The sequence below is a fragment of the Paramormyrops kingsleyae genome, chromosome 7 (assembly GCF_048594095.1).
Source record: "Paramormyrops kingsleyae isolate MSU_618 chromosome 7, PKINGS_0.4, whole genome shotgun sequence".
Taxonomy (NCBI): Eukaryota; Metazoa; Chordata; class Actinopteri; order Osteoglossiformes; family Mormyridae; genus Paramormyrops; species Paramormyrops kingsleyae.
In genome coordinates, this window is record NC_132803.1 from 30,750,425 (window position 1) to 30,773,072 (window position 22,648).

Here is a 22,648-nt window from a genome sequence, read left to right on the forward strand (position 1 = left end):
ACTTTTATCCAAATAATGTCATATCTACGCTACAATGAAATGTTAATATCTGTATTTTGCCACTAGGTAATGACATACAATGGAGAAAATGTTGCTAATACACACATCATCCACCACAGGCTAGTTATAAGCTACTTAACAGGTCATGGTGGTTAATTGTAGACACGCCTGCTGGGCAATATTTTATCTTTATGCCGACTGAGACCTCATCCCTGCGACCTGCACATGATTTCAGAGCCTGCTGGTTCTCCCTCATTCTTACGGATGTCTCGGGCCCAATTGTCAAATTAATTCTGGAATCTTTCACATCTCTGTCCTGACGATGTCGCAGTAACTGGCTGACATGCCTATCGGTCCGGTTCTGAGCCGAGCAGAAAGGACGTGGCCCGGGCCGGACGCGGCTCCGCGTCGCCCCCTGCCTTGCCGGTGCTGGGGTCTGCAGAAGACGCACTGACGTTATCGTGAAAGACGCACTTTTTAAATTTGTTCTCTTTAAATGTACTGTGTGAAACCTCTGCTGCAGAGCATTAAATCGGCCAGCGGACTGGATTTACTGACCAGAAGGTTGTAGATTTCTGTTCTACAGTACAGGGTGAGCTTTGGAAAAGTACTTTAGATCAAGAAAAAAAGAATCACGTAAAGTTGCAAAGAATCCACGCATGGGAAATCCCACTATTCCAAAAGGGCTTATCCAGCACCGGGTCACGGGGGGGCAGGAGTCTATTTCAGGAAGATCAGGGCCAGGGCGATTGTAGGACTTTTTAAGGTGGGGGAGCATAAGAGGGGGCATAATTCATACAGAGGGGCCAACCTTATCATAAGCCAATGATATGCTATTAATCGGTGAGTGACAGGGGCTTGGGCACTCTGGGGACCAATCAGATTTAAGCTGGAGGCAGTGCCCCATGTGGCCCCGCCCCTGAATACACCCCTGCTCAAGATAAAGGTACGGCAGTAGCTGGGATATTTCTGAAAGTGAATTGGAAAACGGAGCATAACAAAGCAGCACAAAGGGAATCATCACTGGTTTGGCTTTTATTTAATGTTCTGTCACCACATTGCTGTGAGGCTGCCTATCACCCCTCAGGATCTCCAGCTCTCCGCCTGGTCACAGTGTGTCATCGCCGCCGTCTCTGCACAGCACCGTCAGGCAGCAAACCATCACCAGTCATTCTCTCATGTCCTCGGCGTCATTGACACCGTTCCGTTTCACACGTTGGCGAGTCGCCGCGGCTGAGAATGGCCAGTGGACAGACACGCGCCAACCAGACACGCCTACCTACAGGCCTCTTCCGGATATACCGGCGTCTGGATAATCAGATTATCGTAACACTGCATCATTCATGAGCGGCATAACCCCACAGAGGAGGTGATAAATGATGAAGCTCGTCCACACATCGCTATCCGTTTACTGGTCAATAATTACTCATCGGTGCCGCCGGTTTCCTCTGATAACGTCCCCGGTTATTCAGCACACGTGCGTCGATTTTACTGTGACATTAAATGCCGATTAACCATCCATGATTTGTGATCATTATTTTGTATTCATTATTCATTCATGACTTTTGATCACTACTTGTGTATTCATTATTTATGATCTTTGGGCACGGAAAAAAGAGCTTATGCAACTCTGCAGATAAGTTATGGTTACTTGTATTTCATAATTATATGTAATATATATAAGAAATTTAGATATATACGGTCTAGAGTGGGAGGAATTCCTTTTTCCTTTTTTTGTATGATAGAATAGCCAGATGGTTGTACAGTCATGCATCGCATAATGACATTTTTTTGAACGATGGACCAAATATACATTGGTGGTTCCACATGATTTTACTGTAACGGAGCTGAATTCCTATTGCCTGACATGACAGGAAGACGTCATAGCCTTCATAATGTTTCTCATGCATTTACTGTAATGTACTTTTTGTCATTATTTTAGAGTGTACTCTTTCTATTTACAAAAAAATGTACTCTAACCCAGGTCTGTTGTAGACTATGGCTATCTAGGTTTGTGTAAGTACACGCTATGATGTTTGCCTGAAATAAATGACAAAATCTGCAAACAACTCATTTCTCAGAACATATCCCCATTGTTAAGTGATGCATGACTGTATATACTGATTAATTAATGTAGGTAATGGGTCACAGTGGGGGCAGCACGGTGACACAGTGGTTAGCCCTGTTGCCTCACACTACTGGAACCAGCGTTTGAGTGTCCGCACAGCTCCGCGTGGGTGGAGTTTGCATTTTCTCCCAGTGGTGTTTCCTCCAGATACAGTTTCTCCTCACAGCCCAAAAACATGCCGAGTTACCAAATTTCCTGTAGGTGTGCGTGTGTGAATGGTGTGTGAGTGTATGGTGTGTGAGTGTATGGTATGTGAGTGTATGATGTGTGAGTGAATGGTGTGTGAGTGAATGGTGTGTGAGTGAATGGTGTGTGAGTGTATGGTGTGTGAGTGTATGGTGTGTGAGTGTATGGTGTGTGAGTGAATGGTGTGTGAGTGTATGGTGTGTGAGTGTATGATGTGTGAGTGAATGGTGTGTGAGTGAATGGTGTGTGAGTGTATGGTGTGTGAGTGAATGGTGTGTGAGTGTATGGTGTGTGAGTGAATGGTGTGTGAGTGAATGGTGTGTGAGTGTATGGTGTGTGATTGTTCCCTGAGATGGGTTGGCTCCCCGTCCTGGGTTGTTCCCAGGCTTGCGTCCATAGCCTCCGAGATAGGCTCCCGTGACCCTGAACAGGACAAAAGCTTACAGAAACCGGATGGTTGGATGGATGGCCACAGTCTATATTAATTATGGTGCCTCAGTGGGAAGAAGAGTGACCTCACACACCCTCGGGGACTGGGGTTTAATTCCTGCCCCCCTTGCCGTCTATTTCTGCGGAATTCGCATGCCCCACTTTGCAGTTTTCCAAAAACATGCGGATCGGCATTTTTAAATCGGCCACAGTGGGTGAGTGTGTGCCTGGTGAGGGACTGGCATCTCATGCAGGCTGCCCCCTGCCTCGTGCCCTGTGCTGCCCCCTGCCTCGTGCCCTGTGCTGCCCCCTGCTGCCCAGGACAGGCTCCAGGATCACTCTGCCCCAGCAGTGGGTGCATATATTAATTATTCCTTCTACTGATTTGCTAAAATAAACAATTGCTTTTTTCAGCTAAAAACCTTCATTTACACAACTGACTGTATAAAAATGAATGGAACGAGATCCCTGGGAGAACAGCATTGAGTCATCCACCGATAATCTTCGTTTTAATTTATTTATCCAGCAAAGTGCAACCAGCAAAAATACATGTTCAAAAACGCCTTTCCTGGGGAATTCCGAATCTCTGTTTCAACAGATGTCAGGTGCTCGGATTTCATCTGACAGCGGTGGGAGTGAGTCTTCCCGCCGTCCAGATGTCCGTGCACGTGTCTGACAGCTGTATTAGCGGGTGGAGATTACACTGTTTGTTTTGCAGAGCCTCGTCTTCACCAGCCTCCGTACCCCCGGGCAGCCCGCCGCGACTCGCAACACTCAGAAATAATTCCACAAATTGACCACGGAACATGCTGTGTCCTTTCATAGAGAGATGTCGCCGTGGAGATAAATTGTTCTGACCTAAATGGAGTTCTTAATGGAGTTCCGTGTGGAGTGCTCACTTTCTACCTTTCTGTTCCTATTGGCCAGTTCGATGTTCTGCTTTTGCCCTGAAATTGAACCATTAATGAAATAAATTTGTCATTAAAACACTAAAGAGTGCCACTTACACACATGAATATAAAAATTCAGACCCATTAAACATTCCAGCAAAAACCTGGCCTCTCCAAACAATACAGAAGGGAAAACAATCATTTATGCAAGCATAATATGTACAATATTACATAAACATTTATGGTAAGAACCGGTACCGGTGTTCATTAAAGAAAATTTATAAATAAACCATAACAGTTCAATTATGCACAACTTAATGGTCGCATCATTTCCTAAGTGTTTTTTTTTGCATCTGCATACAAATGCTCTTATTGCACAACTGCTCAAATCGAAGGCAGCTGAATTAATAGGAGAAGATAAAAACAGTAGTATTTCTCGCTGACCGGTGACGGGTACATTACTTGCAAATATACACAGTCTCAAGGGAGTTTGCCTTTAACTAGCGTTGTGTCAAGGAGAGCTAATGAACAACTTATTTCCACTTTGCATTCATATGTTAATGTTCTGCAATTAGTCAGTATATCTCCGCTAATCCCTTAAAGAGTCTTTTAAAAGGTTTACTGGGGATTTGGGCACCCACATGAATATTATATTTGTGTTTTTCTCAGGCCGTGGGGAGCAGACTCTGTGTAAGCCGTAGTGGCGGTTGCTGATTAAATGCTTCTGATTGGTGACATACGGCTCATCAATCTGTCAGTCAATAGCTGATCACAGAAAAAAAAAAAAAAAAAAACAAACACTGCCAGTTTAACTTTGCGTCATGGCTGATTGACAGAAATTATCTGTCAGTGCAGAAATAATTCTCCAGAGCCAGTTCCTGGTACATGTTAACAATATTAAACCACGTTTTGGAGAATACTCACCCCTACCCCTCCCCCCCAGACTAGCAGTGGTCACTTTAACTTAGTATTATTGATTAATCTATTTATTCCACCCTGTTATGGTGATGTATGTACACCTTGTACTATGTACAGTATATAAACCCACATGTCCAGCCTACCTGCTATTGCACTGTGTATTGTACTGTACTTTCACACTTTAAGGACTTGACTTGACAAAATGGGACAGCTGTGCAATGTGATCGCGGAGTGGTTCTCATTGGCTTGTGTGTCTTGTTTTGCAAACCCAGAATGCATCGCCCAAACTCCTCACACGCTGCCACCGACATATTTTCGGAGGTGCCTATCTGGGCCGTCCAAACTGAACACACGCTGGCCCAATTAACTAGTTCACTTTCACCCTTGAAATACAAGGCCCATCTGGTGCCGGGCAGGCAGAAAGCCCGCCGCCTTCCTCAGCTTTACCTTCATTAAAGCGAGACCCCATCCCTTAATTAGAGCCAAAAGAGGCTGTGCACCCCTACGATGGTACCCCTGTGAAAGGCGTTTAACTCGAACGAGCCAGCAATGGCTGCTCCACGGAGGACTAAGTGATAATTAAAGGAATAAACCAAGTCACCTTGCCGCAAAACACTATATGTCGTGTTTACATGGGGAAAATTAATTAAAATAATTAATACTAATACTTGATAAGCTGACTTTTGACAAAAGACTCCAGAAAAATGAATCTGGGATTCCAGCAGAAATACCAGTAAAACAAACAAACAGAAATAAATACACTGCTTTTATCTTCAAGCTGCAGCTCTGTCTTAATATCACGGCAAACCCTGCTGAAAATGCCTGCACAGAGAGGCTCTGTGATCTGATATCATGAAACGACTCTCATATCTTCATGTGCAAGATGATAAACTGCATTCCCAAAAGATAGCAATTTGCCTACCATTCACCCGTAAGGCAGTCAGCTTCTAGCAATGTGAGGAGAGAACAGTCAGTATTAAACAGGAAGTCATATTGCCTAATTACTGTGCCTTTCTACATTCATTTTCTTGTCGGTATCACATTTCAGAGGAAACGTCAGGGGTGATGTTGGGTAACCATGGATTCTGATGTCCATTCTGTACATTTAATGCATAACATAAAATACATCTCAGACAAAAATGAATTCATGGCCCCCTAAAACAGCTGAAAATTGTTTCAGGCCTCTCTAAAGAGTAACAAGATTACTGAATAATAAGCCACTGGCTCTTATTATGCCTAAATAAACTGGATCTTTCAAGGAGTGCTACTGGATGATAGGAAGGATGGAAATAAATCAAACGCAGACATCCAGGCATGCAATCAAGGACTGTGACAGCTAGCACGACCAGGACGTGGGCCGTGCTGTGAATGGCTGACAGGGAACCGCCTTCCTTGGCATCGTCCAATGGGGGTCGAAGGACTCACCGGACGTCACCAGGGTCCTCGGTCACCAGCACGTCTGTCTTGCAGCTGGCCAGAGGGTTGATGGACAGCTCCACAGGCGGCACCACGAAGCTCTTGCTGACAGGCAGCCACAGACCCTGGCCCAGGCTGTAGGAGGACCTGGGGGAAAGCAGAGAGTCAGGCTGACACACTTACAGAAGTGAGAAGAAAAAAGAAACGGACATTAAATGTTTAACAGGCAGGGTGCAGGCAGAAGGTACGCTAATATTAATTACCGGCACGGAGCATGCAGGGGTAACTTGGGGAACGGCAGTTGGACGGGAAACCCTGGGTAGTAGCATGGGAAATTAGCACCGGTGTTTCTTCCAAGCTAGCTCTCTGTTTTATTAATATCAGCCTGAAAACTTTTCATTTTCACACACACGCGCACACTTCTGTCAGAAAACCCGAATCAGCACTTCAATCACAGCTTGTCGGGGAAAAAAAAAAAAAAAAACAAGCAAAGCTATATTTGTATAAATCCACCTTGATAATTTCATATTTCACCACGACGGGATGATCCGTCTTATTCGTACAGCACCGTGAAAGGCAGATTTTAATATTTATCAGAGGCCATTGAAAGATGAGACTCACCAAACAACTGGATAAATAAATAATCAGATCTCATCTCCAAAAACCACGCGCACATTGCCTTTACTTAAATTAGATTTTGGAAAAAAAAAATCGATATCTGAATTCCCACTCCTCAAGTTCAAATCGAGATAAATGCATTATATAAACGTACAAGCCTGCATGTGCTTATTTCATGTTTATTTGAGGAAATTTAGCGTGTAGCTTCCTAACGATCCAGCGCCCGTGTGTGTGATGTTGAGAAACCCTATGCTAGAATTCCATTATGCAGTGAATAAGTAAAATCGATACCCACACAGGCTCATGAATAAGATTCCGATAGCCGATCACGGGGCTGTCTTAGTGATGGACACCTTAGCGGCATCGATTGCTCGCCCGTTCCGTCTCTCAGGAAGGTGACGGATGTAACTCAGGGATCCTTCACGATACACTGACTCACTTCAAACAGCAGATGCTAATGTCTAAAGGGGGCCACATAGCTAAAAATTTAATTTTGAAGCACACTCAGTTTGTTCCCCCTTCTTTGTTTAAATCTCCAATTATCACAGCTGAAGCACATTTCAAATTCACATTTTTGCTACTTCTTCTGGTTCTGTATCGCTGAAGAGATCTCATGAGGGAGAGTGAATCGTTATCTGGGTTTACCTTAAAGTGTCTCCTTGACGTCCTTGATGGATATTTACACTTTCTACAGCACGGACCGTTCTGTATCTGTCACACAACGACCAACACTTTCGGTGCTCAATATAGCATGGCTGGTGTGCGGTGTTCCACAATCACACTGCATGTAATGTTGACGAGAACCAGGTGAACGTGTAGAGAGGCGGATGAGACGGGCCATCTGATTGGATGGCTCGCTCCCTGGTGCGTGTGCTCCTCGCCTAATGTCAGGCTGGAGATGTTCCTGTCAGCAGAAGTGCACCTTCTCCCCAAGGTTGCCGCTAAGCGCTCTCGAAAAAGCCCCACTCCAGCGGCTAACTGAGGACGCTTCCGCTGCCCCCCCGGTGGACTCTCGGGCTCGATGTGGGAACAGGTGCGCCGAAAGAAGCTGCATTTCACGGCCAACCGGTCAGCAAAGCGAGAATAAACACAGGCTGGATTACGGAAAACCCAGGAAGGGGAGTGAGGCAATGCCAAGAGGTCAAAGCTCAGGCTGACTCTTTGTTTACCTGAATATCTTCTCCGGGGCCTGCTCTCCTGTTACCAGGTCATAGCCCTTCTCCAGGTTCGTGTAAGGCCAGGGGCTGGAACACACACGGCAGGGTCAGTACGGGGCTCTGTCTCTCCTGACGCTACCTCAAAAAAAATTCAGTTATTTAACATTAAATAATTTGGACGCATCTAACATCTTTCACTTACACAAAAATGTTCTGAGGGCAGAACAAAAAAATGATAGGTTGAGAGAGATAACCAATCAAATTGTAGAGAAGGTGGAGAAGGCAGAGAACTAGAGGAGGCAGGACCAACCAGTCAAATGTCTTGGTCCTGCCTCCTGCAGTTGCTTAGACCCACCTCTTCTATAATATGATTGGTTATTTCTCTGAACCAATCATTTTTTTTGCCCTCAGAACATTTCTATGTAAGTAAAACTCACACACGCAACATCATGCTCTTGAAAAAGGACAAAAAGACAAGGCTAATAACAGCATGGTCAGAAGAAAGGATGTGACACACAGTGAGGGGTGTCTTCTGATATAACCGGGAGCGTGCGTGCGGCCCGGGACGTACCCCTCGTTCTGGCCCCAGTCGGTGCGGACGCAGAGGTGCGCGTGGTCCGGATCGGGAGAATATCCCTCATGACAGCTGCATTCTCCTGTAGGGGAGAGAATGGCAAATATCTTCATTCACAGCACTGGGGAGCATATCGCTCATCTCTCGTTGGGTTACCGCGCTCGTCCATCACAGGGAGGGAACTCAGAAATAATCAGCTGCTGGGCGACTCCTGCATATCCTCTCAGACGTCCCTCTGATTCGAAACGCCCCCCCACCCCTCCACAGACACACTCCAGCCCTCCGGAACCATCCGCCTCCCTCCACAGGGCCCTCTCTCTCCTCCATCCCCCGCTGTTCCCTCTCTGACAGCTGTACCTCCATGGTACCCCCTGCAGTGCGAGGGGAACAGAAACCATGGCGATCTGGACTGAATGTCTCAGCCAAGACGAGGGGAGCTGAAAATTCACAGGAGTGAATGTGTGCTGCCCTGTTTGCTGTCGTTACTAATTATCTCCTTTAATTAGTGCATTTTTATGCAGCAATTTACATTTTATATATGTGAGAGTGTGGGTATATACTGCACCCTTATTTACATAAACTTTATTTGTTATTGTTTCTGTTAAGTTGCATATGTTCTAATGTTAAATGTTAAATGTTAAATCCTCGAAGAAAATATTAAACCTTTTCTTTGACTGCCTTAGACATTTGCACCATACTGGATTTATGTAAATATATTGACTATAAGTTGTATTGAACTGACTGTAATCTGTACTGATTTGCACTATTGCTCATACATAAGTCTGTTTTATTAAATTTAAATTATTTAAATTATTTTTCTTTATTTATATCTTGTCTGTGAATGTATGCACCAGTACTGCCAAGAGAGATTCCTAGTAAGTAACCCCTCCACATTAATGGGTGTTAAGGGGCAGAAGATCCCCGCAAATGTGAAAATTAGCAAATAATACTTAGGCCCCCCCAGGCTCGACCTGTAACAGTCTATATCCTGAAAAATATCATTAAAAAATTAATTCATAAAATGTTTATTTCCAATTTCTAAACAAACAGTACTGTACACTTTGCACGTCAAATTGCTTTATCATTTCCCATCTTGGCCTTTTCATATAACATATAAACCATGTAAATTGTATGTACAAAGTTACTACTGTACACAGTGGGGGCTCTACATTTTTGACCCATTATGAAAAATGCAAAATTACCAGCACTGGAAAGTTTCAAATTTACTGCGTGAAACGTGAGATTCCACAGTCACAAAGACAGCCGACATGTGAATGAGACAGTGAGACAGAAACAAATATGCATAGAGTACTCAAGCCAAGACTTTTAATATTAACAATATACGGTAGTATGCACTTTCACGAACAAAAATTATGCATCACTAATATTTATATATAATTTTATGTGATCCAAATCATTCTCAGTATTGTTTTTGGCTTAAAAACTGATAGTTTCTGAAATCTTTCAGCAAGTTCCAAAAATATTTCCATTTAGCTGTTCATAGCCAAGGCGTAAACAAGCAAACCCGTGAAAGTCAAATTTGTGAATCTGGAAAGGCGATTGTACATACACCTGTACCTGGCCAATAAAGTGAATTCGGATTTACATAATATACAGTATACACAGTATGTAAGTCTACACTGCTCTACCTTTGGGATTTCACTGTGAATCACTGCATAAAGATTACTCCTGGTCTTCATAAACATTTCTCCTGATCTCAAACCCTGAATTCTTAGGGTAAAAGTGTTCATTGGGAGTGTTTTCACTGAACAGCTGCCAGCCTAACTGTATATATGGCCCAGTGATGGCACTTTTTGCCCGTCTTTAAGGGCAGGTGGAGGACAACCGCATTGAGTGGCATGCCCAACATCAAAGAGCAAAGCTTGACTCAGCCCATTCACTTACACCATCTAAGCAGTGGGACCATGAGGGCGTTTGGAAAAGTACTCTGGGAAGCTGATTTATGATCTGCCAAGTGATATGAGCTTCCTGATCCATAAAAGCAAAAGCAAAAAAGACGTAGAAAAACAAAATCACGGATGAGGAACGGATGTCTGCGTCTCCTGGCTTGCCCATCTCCGTCTCTGCTGGAAACCGCTACACCCTTCTGTGGCCAATCAGATTCGGGCAGCCAGCTAATTTAAGATGCAACATTGTTTGTCTCGCAAATAATGCTTTCGGTGCTCTTTTTATAAGGAGCCATCTGAGCGCCCCGACCAAACGATGCGTCCTTTGTTACTCAGAAGACATACTGAGCCATTACCACCATCAAAACAAAATCACTAAAAATGGATTTACATGAAAGAAAAAGGATTGCTGGTTTTCTAATGACTAATGAGGTATTTGAAATAATGGGTGACAATTAGGCCATCTAGCAATCACAGTGTTTTGTCTTCTTAAAATTGCTTTAATATGAATTTTTGTAATAAAATGTCAGACATTAAGGTCATTGCTATTCTCAGAATCACAGAATATGAATGTTTATTTCAGTCATTTTAGTTCATACAAAAATTTATTATTACCTCCTGGCCTGTCACCAATAAACACCCATGGCGCAGTAAAAGCTTACAGTAGCTGGATCATTACGATTATAACTTTTACCCGGCCACAATAATGATGATCTACAGCTTTACATAAAGAACTCATTATTAGTTGTGACTGTATCACACTGTGTTGGTAATGAGGGAAATAAATTCAGGCCATAATTGTTTTCTGACCTCAGACAACATTTACCGACTTCTTCTGTGTGAATTATCTCCAGGTCTTTAAGGGAATCTTTGCTTTAGAACAAAGACAGACTGTTAAAAAAATATATCAGTGTTAAACCCATATCTCTGCTTTGTTGATTAATGCAGTGTTTCTTAACCAATGTTCGACAAGGCTGCACAGAACTGTTTGAATCCAGTGTTTATCAACCCAGTCCTCAGGGATCCAAGGACGGTCCATGTTTTTGGTCCCTCCCATCTCCCAACACACTTGAACCAAAGAGTCAAGAACACAGAATACCTAGTTCAGATGTGTTGAGAGCTGGGGGGGAGCAAAAACGTGGGCCGTCCCAGGATCCCTGACGACTGGGTTGATAAACACTAGATTATGAGATTCAGTCAGTTCTGCGTGACCTTGTTCAGAACCAGAAGCAGGGCCCACAATGCAATGAGCTGGGCTCAGCCTCACTAGTTTGGTGTGGAGCCCAATTTCCACTTCAGTGGTGCTGTTTTTATTTGTTCGTTTACACTTCTGCTTTCCAGTATCTTGTTTCTGGGTTTGCGGTTTCAGTTAGCCACAGTGTTGTCTCTGGACTCACACTTTTGGTTAGCTGGTAGCCAGCTTTCACATTCCCAAGCTGTGTTGTTGGAGTGCTAACATGAAAAACAGATACATCTCCGCGCGACGTGTGAGGCAGACCAGCCAAACACAGAGCAGCAGTGGAGCAGGAGTTGGAATCTGAGACATTATTATGTTGAGCTGTGAAGCAGATTCCATTCAGTCTAAAATTCTACTTTTTAGGCTAAAATTATGCTTTTAAGCAATATTCTTTGCTTACTCATTACCACTGAAATTATGATGATGGTTTCATGGACACAAGAACAAAACAGTTGTCGATACTTTGCAAGCATTATATTTTCAACAGACAATGAGAAACAAAGAGCTGTCATGGCAGATATGGTTTAGAAAATAAATTCCTGAAATGCTATACACATTTTCGCATTCGCTGTGCAATGAATAATTAGGCTTTATTGAGGACCAAACACAATAACCTGATCTAGTGAATGACAACATCACAAATCGTCCATTCTCCCCTAGCAACGAAACGGAAAGGCCAGCAAGTCTTAACCTGAAATCTGTTGAGTTAACTTTGGGAAAGACGACTGATGACCTCACATCTCAGCATGGATTTAATGCAACAATTTGGTGGAAAACTCGTGAATAGCACCATTTGAATTTCACCTTTTTGCAGCTGGAGACTTGCAGACCATAAAGGTAGCTTTAGCAATGCTAACATGAAGTGTTTGCATGTGTGTTCTAGCTTTTATTGAGATCGCTATTAAATGCCAGTCAAACCACCCCAGTATCCCAATGTGATTTAATTAATTCTGATCACCTTTAATGTCCTTAGTCAACAGATGAGTAGCCAGCGACTGTCAAGCCCATGCATTTACACAGCAGACTAATGCCATGCTACGCTAAAAGCACACCCTCGTTGACATTTTCAATTCAAGCTTTTCTGAGTAACGCATGTCAGGGACAGATATCTATCCCATCTCCCATCTCTTTTGTTGTGCTTTAACACATCTTCATCTTGACCACCTACATTCAGCAAACTAATAAGCCACAAAAATGAAAACTGCTAGCTTGACACTTCTTGCAAATCTTTAGAAAAACTGCTACGTATAAATAGTAAAGGCTTTGCATAGAGATTATTACATTACCACCATCCAGAAATACTGTTATCTGTTAATTCTGCAACCTAATCAATGAGAATTACAATACACTCAAATGTAAAAAGTAAAATTTTTAACAGACAGAAAAGGGAACAAATGTATAAAATACACTGGATTTGTGAGACTATTTATGCATGCAAACATACAGTCAGCCAGTCCCTGGTACAATGAGATTTAAGGGTCTTGTACAAGGACCCAACAGCTCCAATGACCAATGGGTCTGAAGTGGTGACCTTTCGATCACTAGCACTGCAGCCTAAAGCACAGCAGCCACACCTGGAAGCTGACGGATTTAATTTTGTCTTGTGACCCAGTGAATAATTTCAGGCATTCCTTAAGGAGCAATGAAGCCATGCAGTGTTTCCCATAAATCCCATAAATTTCCGGGGTGGGGGGCACTGGGGCGTGATTTACTCCCATCATACCTGTCCCATCGTGGGCCCTGCTTGGGGTGCAGCACATCACTCCCTTTCATTTCCTCCCAGAGTGAAGGACGGTGAGGGCAGTGTGGTGCTTTGCGGGGAGGGACCCAACACGGGGCCGGAGCGAGATGCGGCAGGCGGGCCGCCGAGGCAGGGAGATCGGGATCTGGAAGCCGACGTGATCTGTGCCGCTGGAACTGATGAAAGCGCCTCGATGATCGCTCACCGAGCCCCCCCCCCCGGCGGAGTCAGAGCCACACGGGCTTGTTCTGCAGTCGGCTTTAGGGGGCACGCTGGCGGCACAGCTCACTGAGACAAAGTGGCCGCATGCAGCGATCGTGCATTCAAAACACACTGCGCTTTGCCTGGCCGCCTCCCCGCGCCCGGCTAATCTCGCATTGGAGCGCTCGACTTTCATCTAATTGTTGGGGGAGTTTACTTACATGTTGGGGACGGGGCGGGGGGAGGTACGAGGGATGTAAATCTCGTTACTTTTATTACGGCTTAGAGGATTCCACCGTTTTCTACCCGTTTTCCACTAATAAATGCAAGGGATACAAGCTCTATCTTCCCGAAACTGAAATAACAAAGGAATCACTTTGATTCTGAATATTTAGCCATTAAATAAAAGGAAAATTCCAAGAAAACTATTTGAACAAGAGGGGGAATTAGTTCCTTTTAAGTATTCAACATAATTACATGTAATACTAATAGATATTATGTATAATCAAACACAAGAGACACCATCAATTTTAACCAAATTAACAAAACACATCCTATTCTGGAAAATATACAGACACCAGCTTTTTATAACATCTGGTGGCTGTGACATCCATCTTCGAGCCATTTATCCTGGTCATGGTCACAGGGGGGCCTGGAGCCTATCCCAGACAGCGGGGGCAAACCCTGGACACGATGCCAGCTCATTGCAGGGCACCTGTAATCACGCTCTGAGGGTAATTTATAGATGTCAGTTAGCCAGACTACATGCATCTGGTGGAGGAAAACCATACGACAGAGCATACATCACTACACGCAGAGAAGAACTGGGATTCAAACCCCACCCCTGGGTGGTGAGAGGCAGCAGGGCGGGCCTGAGCAAACATGCCGTCCTGGAGAGCTGGTGAAGTCTTTATGGATCCATGATTAAAAAAAAAAGCAGCTCTCATCTCGTAATCATAGTCAATGGACAAATCTGACAAAAGACACTGAATTGACTCATACTCTCGGTCAGTCTCTTGGAAAGCCACTCTTACAATCTCATCGCATCTCATCCCATCTCATCCCCTTCACCTACTATCACCATTACGACGTCACAGAGCTCCTCTGGCCAGGAAGATTACGGATAAAAAGTCATTTATTGCCTTGGCCATTAGCATCTTAAATGCTTCACAATAAGTATTCGCATTGGCTTCGTGATTTTTATCACTCGCTTTTATTACTTGTGGTGTTGTCTGATGTTGTGTTATGTATGAGCCGTGTCTCAGTGGAATTCCTATCACTTTCTAATGGACAATAAAGTTTTCTTGAATCTTGAAGAAGGGTAGAGGGAGACATTTATGTTTTTTACATATCTACTTCCAGGACTCTACGTTTATATACAATATAGGGCTGTCACTAACGATTGTATCAATAATCGAGTAATCTACCGATTAACTCATTAGGATTCATCGAGTGACCGTTTATATATAATATAATATAGGAGGCAGGAATCGACCAATCACCTGCAGGGTGCACACTCAGTGACACATACAGGACTGTCACAGAAAATTAGAATATTGTGAAAAAATTCTTTATTGTCCGTAATGCAATTAAAAAAACAAAAATGTCATACATTCTGGATTCATTACACATCAACTGAAATATTGCAAGCCTTTTATTGTTTTAATAGTGCTGATTATGCCATACAGCTTAGGAAAACTCAAAAATCCTATGTCAAAAAATTAGAATATCATGAAAAACTTTACTAGCAGGCTATTTAACTAATCACTTGAATCGTCTAATTAACTCGAAACACCTGCAAGGGTTTCCCTGAGCCTTTAAAAACAGTCAGCTTGGTTCAGTAAACTAAATCACAAGTATGGGGAAGACTGCTGACCTGACTGCTGTCCAGAGGACCATCATTGACACTCTCCATCAGGAGGGTAAGACACAAAAAGAAATCTCCAAAAGAGCAGGCTGTTCACAGAGTGCAGTTTCAAAGCACATTCACAAAAAGTCTGTTGGAAGGAAGAAATGTGGCAGGAAACGCTGCACAACCAAGAGAGAGGACCGCAGACTTAACAGCATTGTGAAGAAGAGCCGCTTCCAGAATTTGGGTGAGCTTCAAAGACAGTGGACTGAAGCCGGAGTTCAGGTATCAAAAGCCACTGTTCACAGACGTGTCCGGGAAATGGGCTACAATAGCCGTATTCCCATGGTCAAGCCACTCCTGAACTCAAGACAACGGAAGAAGCGTCTGACCTGGGCTATGGAAAAGAAGCACTGGACAGTTGCAGAGTGGTCCAGAGTCCTGTTTTCAGATGAAAGCAAGTTTTGTATTTCATTTGGAAGTCAAGGCGCTAGAGTCTGGAGGAAGGCTGGAGAGGAGCAAAATCCAAGTTGCTTGAAATCCAGTGTGAAGTTCCCACAGTCAGCAATGGTTTGGGGAGCTGTGTCAGCTGCTGGTGTTGGTCCGTTGTGTTTCATCAAGTCCAGAGTCAATGCAGCTGTGTACCAAGAGATTTTGGAGCACTACATGCTTCCATCTGTTGAACAGCTCTATGGAGATAATGATTTCATTTTCCAGCATGATCTGGCACCTGCCCACAGTGCCAAAACCACCAGTAACTGGTGTATTGACCATGGCATCACTGTCCTCGATTGGCCTGCCAACTCCCCTGACCTGAACCCTATAGAGAATTTGTGGGGTATTGTGAAGAGGAAGCTGAAACACACCAGACCCAATAATGCAGTTGAGCTAAAGGCTGCTATTGAAGCATCCTGGGCATCCATAACACATCAGCAATGCCACAGGTTGATTGCCTCCATGCCACGCCGAATTGATGCAGTAATCCGTGCAAAAGGATTCCCAACCAAGTACTGAGTGCATTAATTGACATTTTCAAATGTTTGATTTTGTTTTGCTGTTACAAATCTTATTTTTTTACTTGGACTGAGGAAATATTCTAATTTTCTGAGATGGGATTTTTGAGTTTTCCTAAGCTGTATGGCATAATCAGCACTATTAAAACAATAAAAGGCTTGCAATATTTCAGTTGATGTGTAATGAATCCAGAATGTATGACATTTTTGTTTTTTTAATTGCATTACAGACAATAAAGAACTTTATCACAATATTCTAATTTTCTGTGACAGTCCTGTATATGGTCAGTTTAAGTACACTAGCTCCTTTAACTTGCATGTTTTTGGACAGTGGAAGGAAACTGGAGGACCTGCAGAAAAGCCACCACGCAGGGTGAACATGCAAGCTCCATACACACAAAACGGCGGTGTACGGCCGCGACTCACCGCGCCATTCTGCCGCACCTGCAGGCTCGCACGATGTGTGGTGTTATATCAAAACGCCATTTCATACACAAGCAACGCAAGGACCGCGATAATCTGCTGGGTTCAGGCTTCAGTAAGTGGCGCTAAAACGTATTTTTTTAAGCTCAGTCACTGGAAACGAAACTTAGTAAGCTTTTTTTATAATAATAATCATACCAATTCATAATTAACTATTAGAAGCAAAATAATGTATATGTAATTGCATGTGCAGACTTTCACGCCAGCCAGCTGAGTGAAGTTGACAATCCTGTGTTACGTAAGATGATGCGGCTAAGTGACGGCACTGACCTTCGTTTTAGCGGCGATTATTTTGACATAGTGGAATCGTAGAAAGTAAATGAAGCATAAAAGACAGTCTAGGCTAAACGGCACATATCTATGGCTAACACTGGGTATTTATTTTCCCGAATGTCTTCTTTTAAGATATACTTACATTGCAGTCGTTACGCGGTTATATATTTGCCTTGCAATACTTACAGACATGTGTAATTAAGTTGTGCTTTGCAATACTTACTTCACTTTTAATGTGAATGAAAGTATTTGGACCCTCATATACAGTACTATGCACCTTTCTTCCGCCATATTGGCGAGTAATCGAGAAGGAACTTTTTAGTAATGGAGTAATCGAGTCAGAGTATGGAATAGTCTTCCTGCTATTGTAGTGGAAGCTAAAACCATGGGTTCCTTTAAATCAGAGCTAGATAAGATTTTAACAACTCTGAGCTATTATCTAAGTTCTCCCCAAACGAGCTTGATGGGCTGAATGGCCTCCTATCGTTTGTAAATTTCTTATGTTCTTATGTTCTTATGTATGCATCTTATTTAGTTTGGAACACAATATATGGATAGTCTGGTTCATGGATGATAAACAGCAGTGTGCATTAGCAGACAGCTGAGTCCCTTCAAAACTCCCACTGCATTTACACTCTGAAAATACTTATTTTTAAAATGACCATCCCCATTAGACGTCATAAACTGCTTCATTTAAGACAATGTTGTCAATCTCATGTAGCCTTCCGATAGCATACCTAGTCTCAATCTTTCATTTTATTGTATTAGAGCTGTTGTGATTATTTTATCTGGAAAGTCAACCCCAACCCGATTTTGAATTTTTTCTTACTACAATTTCCCTCTGGGGATTACATTTACAACTCATGTCCACCATACCCGTGAAATTAACAAATCGGGTGCTAACCGCAGTACTTGGGCTATAATTGGTCACTGTTAGTCTGCATCTGATTGGTCACTGTTTCGTCTCTGACGGTCTGGCGGAATCCGAACAGAATAATTCACAGGCATCCCGAAACACTGAGCAGCAGTGCCACTAGGAGATTATTTTCAGGTACCAGTTAAGAATCTCCCCACACTGACAGAAAGCTACCGAGGACAGAAAGAACAGAAGAGAGGGAACGCCTTCTTGTACTTCCCTACGACAGGCCAGTTTCATCCGCGACGCTGAAAGATGCTTGTGAATAGGGCTTTTGAAGTCTCGCTTTAAAATTTCCTTTATGCCACTGGAGAAGGCTCTTTTTTCTCTGTCCCCTGTATTCGCTGTCATCTACCGCCACAGAAGATGAATAAGCAGCACGGAATGTCATTCGATGACAAGAAAGACTCTGGTTTGGCGTGTCTCTTGACCGGATCTGCTTTAACAGCACGGTCACTTGACCGCACTTATGAATATTTACACGTTGTCAGCGGCCCTCGAACATACGCCCTGCTGAGGGGGGGCGCACAGGAACCACTTCAGGTCCGTGTGAATGCTGGCGGCTGTTCACAAAAAGAGGACATTTTTAAAAACGCACTCGTGCTGACACACCTTATCATGTCACTCCAAACAGGCTAACTGCTTCGTAACCCGTGGTAACACATTTACATTTTATTTACTTAGTAGATACATTTAGGCAAAGTGAAATGCATCTTTTTCTTTGAACTTAGGGTCAAACAGTCCAAACCCAAACCAATTAGGGTTAACGGCCCTATGGTAACATCATTCTTTCGACCCTGATGATTGACTCGACCTTCTGATCACAAGCACAGCAGCCTTACCTGCTGAGGCACCCCCCCCCAAGGAACATGAAAGTGAGCAGACATGAAGAACATGGTGCTGTTTACCAGAGAACCAAAGTCAAAAATATCTTACGGGTATGACACCCTCTCCCCGACATCTAAGACTCAAGAACAGTGATGGACTTTCTGTGAATATGATTAAAATTCACAGCTCCCCTGGAAAGCAGGAGTTTCCTATGTGGTGGTGACTGAAATATGAACACATCTGGCAAAGCGCTCCTTTGTCAGAATAATCCTGAATGGCTGCAGATAGGCTGTTTCATGGCTCTCCAAGCCGCTGACATGCAAAGCCATTACGGCAGCTGCTCGACTCCTTACACAGGAACAGTGTGGGCGAGACGGACGGGCGACACGAGTGGCCGAATCCTGTGGGACAGGCCCGTGGTGACGGATTTAATGAGTGACACCGGGCAAAGCCGGCTTGAATAGAGAGAGCCTCTCAGCGACCGTCTACACCAGCCAATCTTATCTGCAAAGAGCCAGAGTGTATGCAGGTTTTTGGGGTTACCTGTAGGTCAGCTGTTCAAACCCAGGTGTGAGGAGGACTCAGCCTATCAGTCCTCTAATTAGTAATATAATTAGGGAGCTGCAGCGAAAACCTGCACACACAGCAGCCCTCTGCGGATAAGATTGGCCACCCCTGGTCTACACCAATATATCTCAGCTGACGATCGCAACCCAAAAGTGGGACCATTTTCACTGGGTTGCAAAGTGTGTGGTTAAAATATTTTGAAAAAATTTTCTACTGACATTTTTGTTTTTAATGGTGCACGAAAGCGTTGTGCACAGCTCAGGGAAGTTCTACTTATACAAAAACGTTCTGAAGGCAGAAAAAAATGGTTCAAAGAGATAACTAATGAGATTATAGCAACTTAGAATATACTATACTAAGACATCTGATTGGTTGATCCTGCCTCCTCTAGTTGCTTTGACCCACCTCCTCAACAATCTGATCACTCTGAAAAAAAATTGTGTAAGTAGAACTCCCACAAGCTTGTTCACAATGTTCTGTTTACTATTAGTGCACTATTTTTTTGTTAAATAAATCTGGTTAATAAAAATTTTGGCTAGTGATGTAATGAACCAGGGAAAAATGTGGATCCTGAGGGTAAACCCGATGAGAACCGCTCATCTCCGCTACGGTGACACCCTGCCCTGTGAAGGCAGCTGAACGTGGCGGACCTCACACCCACCTGGCGCCGACCAGGAAACATCGTTTTTATGTAACACCTGAATATATGCAAATCTGCAGTCTTGTTACACTCAGTCCACTAGTGTATGATGCTCTTGAGCTGCAGGGTGAAACCACTGGAAAACCCACACAAACCACTGGGAGGACCTGCCTACCCCACTCACGCAGAGCTGGAGGCAGGACGCAAACCTACAACCCTGGCACTGTAAAGCCGCCGCTAAGGTTTTAAAATGCGACCGCTTGCGGGAAGGCACTAAATAAAAATAACAATAAATGCATCAAATTTATTTTTGAAAATCGCTTGTTTCATGTCAGCGCAAATGTTTCCTTTTCCACCGCAGCTGCTTCTGGTCCAGAAAGTAACAGCTCTGAAGAAAACTCCTCCGCTGGGAATTACCTGGGCGGCTGGAAAAAAAAAAAAAAAAACCCACTGTGCGCTATAAACAAAGGCTTGGCCCTGTTTCTGCCTATTTGGAGCTGGCGTCAGTCCCACTGCTCGCTTCCCACCCAAACCATGCATCTCCGACGTGAGTGGAATCCAATTTTAGAGTGACCCACGGCCGGTGAAATGCCGACGCGCCGTTTAGCGCTGAATGACGTCCGTTCGCTGCCGCCTGGCGGATTCCAGCTGGGGACGGCTCATTGGGGCACCGTTACAGGGGAAAATAAAAGATGAAGGACCATGGGGGAGATTGGGGGGGGCGCCACAGGGGGCCCGCAGGGTGTCACAGCCATTCTTGCCCAAGGACTGCTTGAGAAATGCTCTCGTTTGCTTCATCTACTGACTTCTGTGAAACAATCCGCTAATTTGAGGACCCGGACTAGTTTTACCTAAACTTGACCTCCGTCTGCTGCAATGTTCGTACTTTGTCATACATACACAGCCTCCCCTAAAATCAACATGGACCTTGCAGCATTAAACAACAAAAACCTCCATCACACCAACTCTGTGAAGCAGCCAGGATTGTGGGCTATTATAAAGGTTAGATAATGCCCTCAACCCCCCCAAAAATGCTCCAGGGCAACCAGATAAATGGCTGACCCTGCAAGTAGACCCCAAGCTTTCAAGTATATATCGCTGCAGCCGGGAGCCGAGTGAGAGGGGCAATGTTGAGTAGGAGGGGTTTATAACAATTGGGTTAGGGTTTCAGATGATAAGTTATAAACCCCTCCCACATTGCCCCTTCCAATCAACATCCGGCTCTTGGCTGCAGCGATACACCCTCTCCAAGCTTCACTCTCGTGTACATATGTGTAAGTCACAAAAAAGAGCATGACGGGAAATCTGTGAAAACTAAAGATCTCCAACATACTAGTACTTGTGCAAATGGCAAATAAAAGCTAATTCCGTTTTGTTCTGTGACGTCATTCTCTTGTGACCCAAACGTTTAATGTAAATACGGGAGGAGAAAAATCTATCACGAGCATTAATCTGGGACGGCAGCCACTCCGGATGAAAAGGCACCTTTAATTAGGCTTGACAGCAAAACAGAGTGATTAATTTAAAAAACGCTCTACTCTTGCATGGGCCCAGGGACTGCGTGTGCTGGACGGAGAGGATGAACTCTCCAGCGCAGGAGGTTAAATCAGGAAACGGAGCAATGTTACAGGTTAAAGACCCAGTGCTCTTTTGGTGGGGGTGGGGGATTGAAGTCATCCAGTTAAGCCGATTAACCCATGGAGCTTCAAAAACGGGTGGGTAAACTGCCAAAAATGGCCGTTCGGTCGCTTAACAGCTGCGTTTACTGAAACACGGCACTGTCCGGGTGACAGTTTGAAAGGGGAGTTTATATAGCCGAAATTAAACTGAGGGACAATATTTTAGCTCTACAGCCTCTTCACAACACTCTCCGCAGATACAACCCTGGATCAAAGTGTCAGTGAGCAATAAATGAATTGTACAGTTTAGGGAAAAAGAGGCCAGTGAGCTGCACTCCTTAGTGTAAGAAGCACATCAGCCGTGATTTTCTCCCCAGACCAGAACAATGCCGATTCTATTTGCTTGATTTTTCTGTAATGCTGCCGAGACGCCCCCAATTATAACTCACAAAGTAACTTATGGCTGAAGGTCAAAAGGAAAGAAATTAGCTTGCTATGGGGATCACATGGGACAGCGGCATCGCACCAGCGCTACCATGGAAGGGGTGGACAAAACAAATCAGTACTTCAGTAAAAGACGTTTGTGTCCTCATTTGTCCTCGACAGCAAAGAAAATTCAGAGCAGTAAAGATTATTTCGCCTTCTCCTCAAATACCAAACGCAAAATTCAGCTTCCTGATACATCATTAAGAGTCGAAATGCCAAATGATTATGATCACGACAGACCAGACTAATTACAGAGTAAAATAACCTGATCAAATAAGATGCATTTAACTGGAAAACATCACACCATATTCCAAAGGTTAGGGGCCTGAAAGCCTTTTTATACAGATGTTGTAGCTAATTAATTAATCGACGTTAATTAGCGAATGAAGCATTTTTGAGAAGCGATTGTACGTTTGCTAGAAGCATGCATTTCCTATTGATGAGGGCAGTCCCGAACACGTGCTTTGTGGAGGTTACGCTGTGCACGGTGCACGGGTTAAGCAAGTTATAAGTGCACACACACACACACGCACACACCTGTTATTGTGCAGACTAGAGTAGTATTCATTTAG

At 43.8% G+C, this 22,648-nt stretch overlaps 1 protein-coding gene across 3 annotated transcripts in view; it reads right to left on the minus strand.

Moving 5' to 3' along the window:
- The window catches only part of LOC111843458 (astrotactin-2-like), a 285,762-nt gene that overhangs the window by 125,996 nt on the left and 137,118 nt on the right, over positions 1-22,648 (minus strand). For all 3 annotated transcript variants that reach the window (XM_023811080.2, XM_023811082.2, XM_072714759.1), the window contains 3 exons: positions 8,314-8,398; positions 7,755-7,829; positions 5,977-6,114 (listed from right to left, as the gene is read on the minus strand). In XM_023811080.2, the coding sequence (XP_023666848.1) occupies positions 5,977-6,114; positions 7,755-7,829; positions 8,314-8,398 (298 nt within the window). The remainder of the gene's footprint in view (positions 1-5,976; positions 6,115-7,754; positions 7,830-8,313; positions 8,399-22,648) is intronic.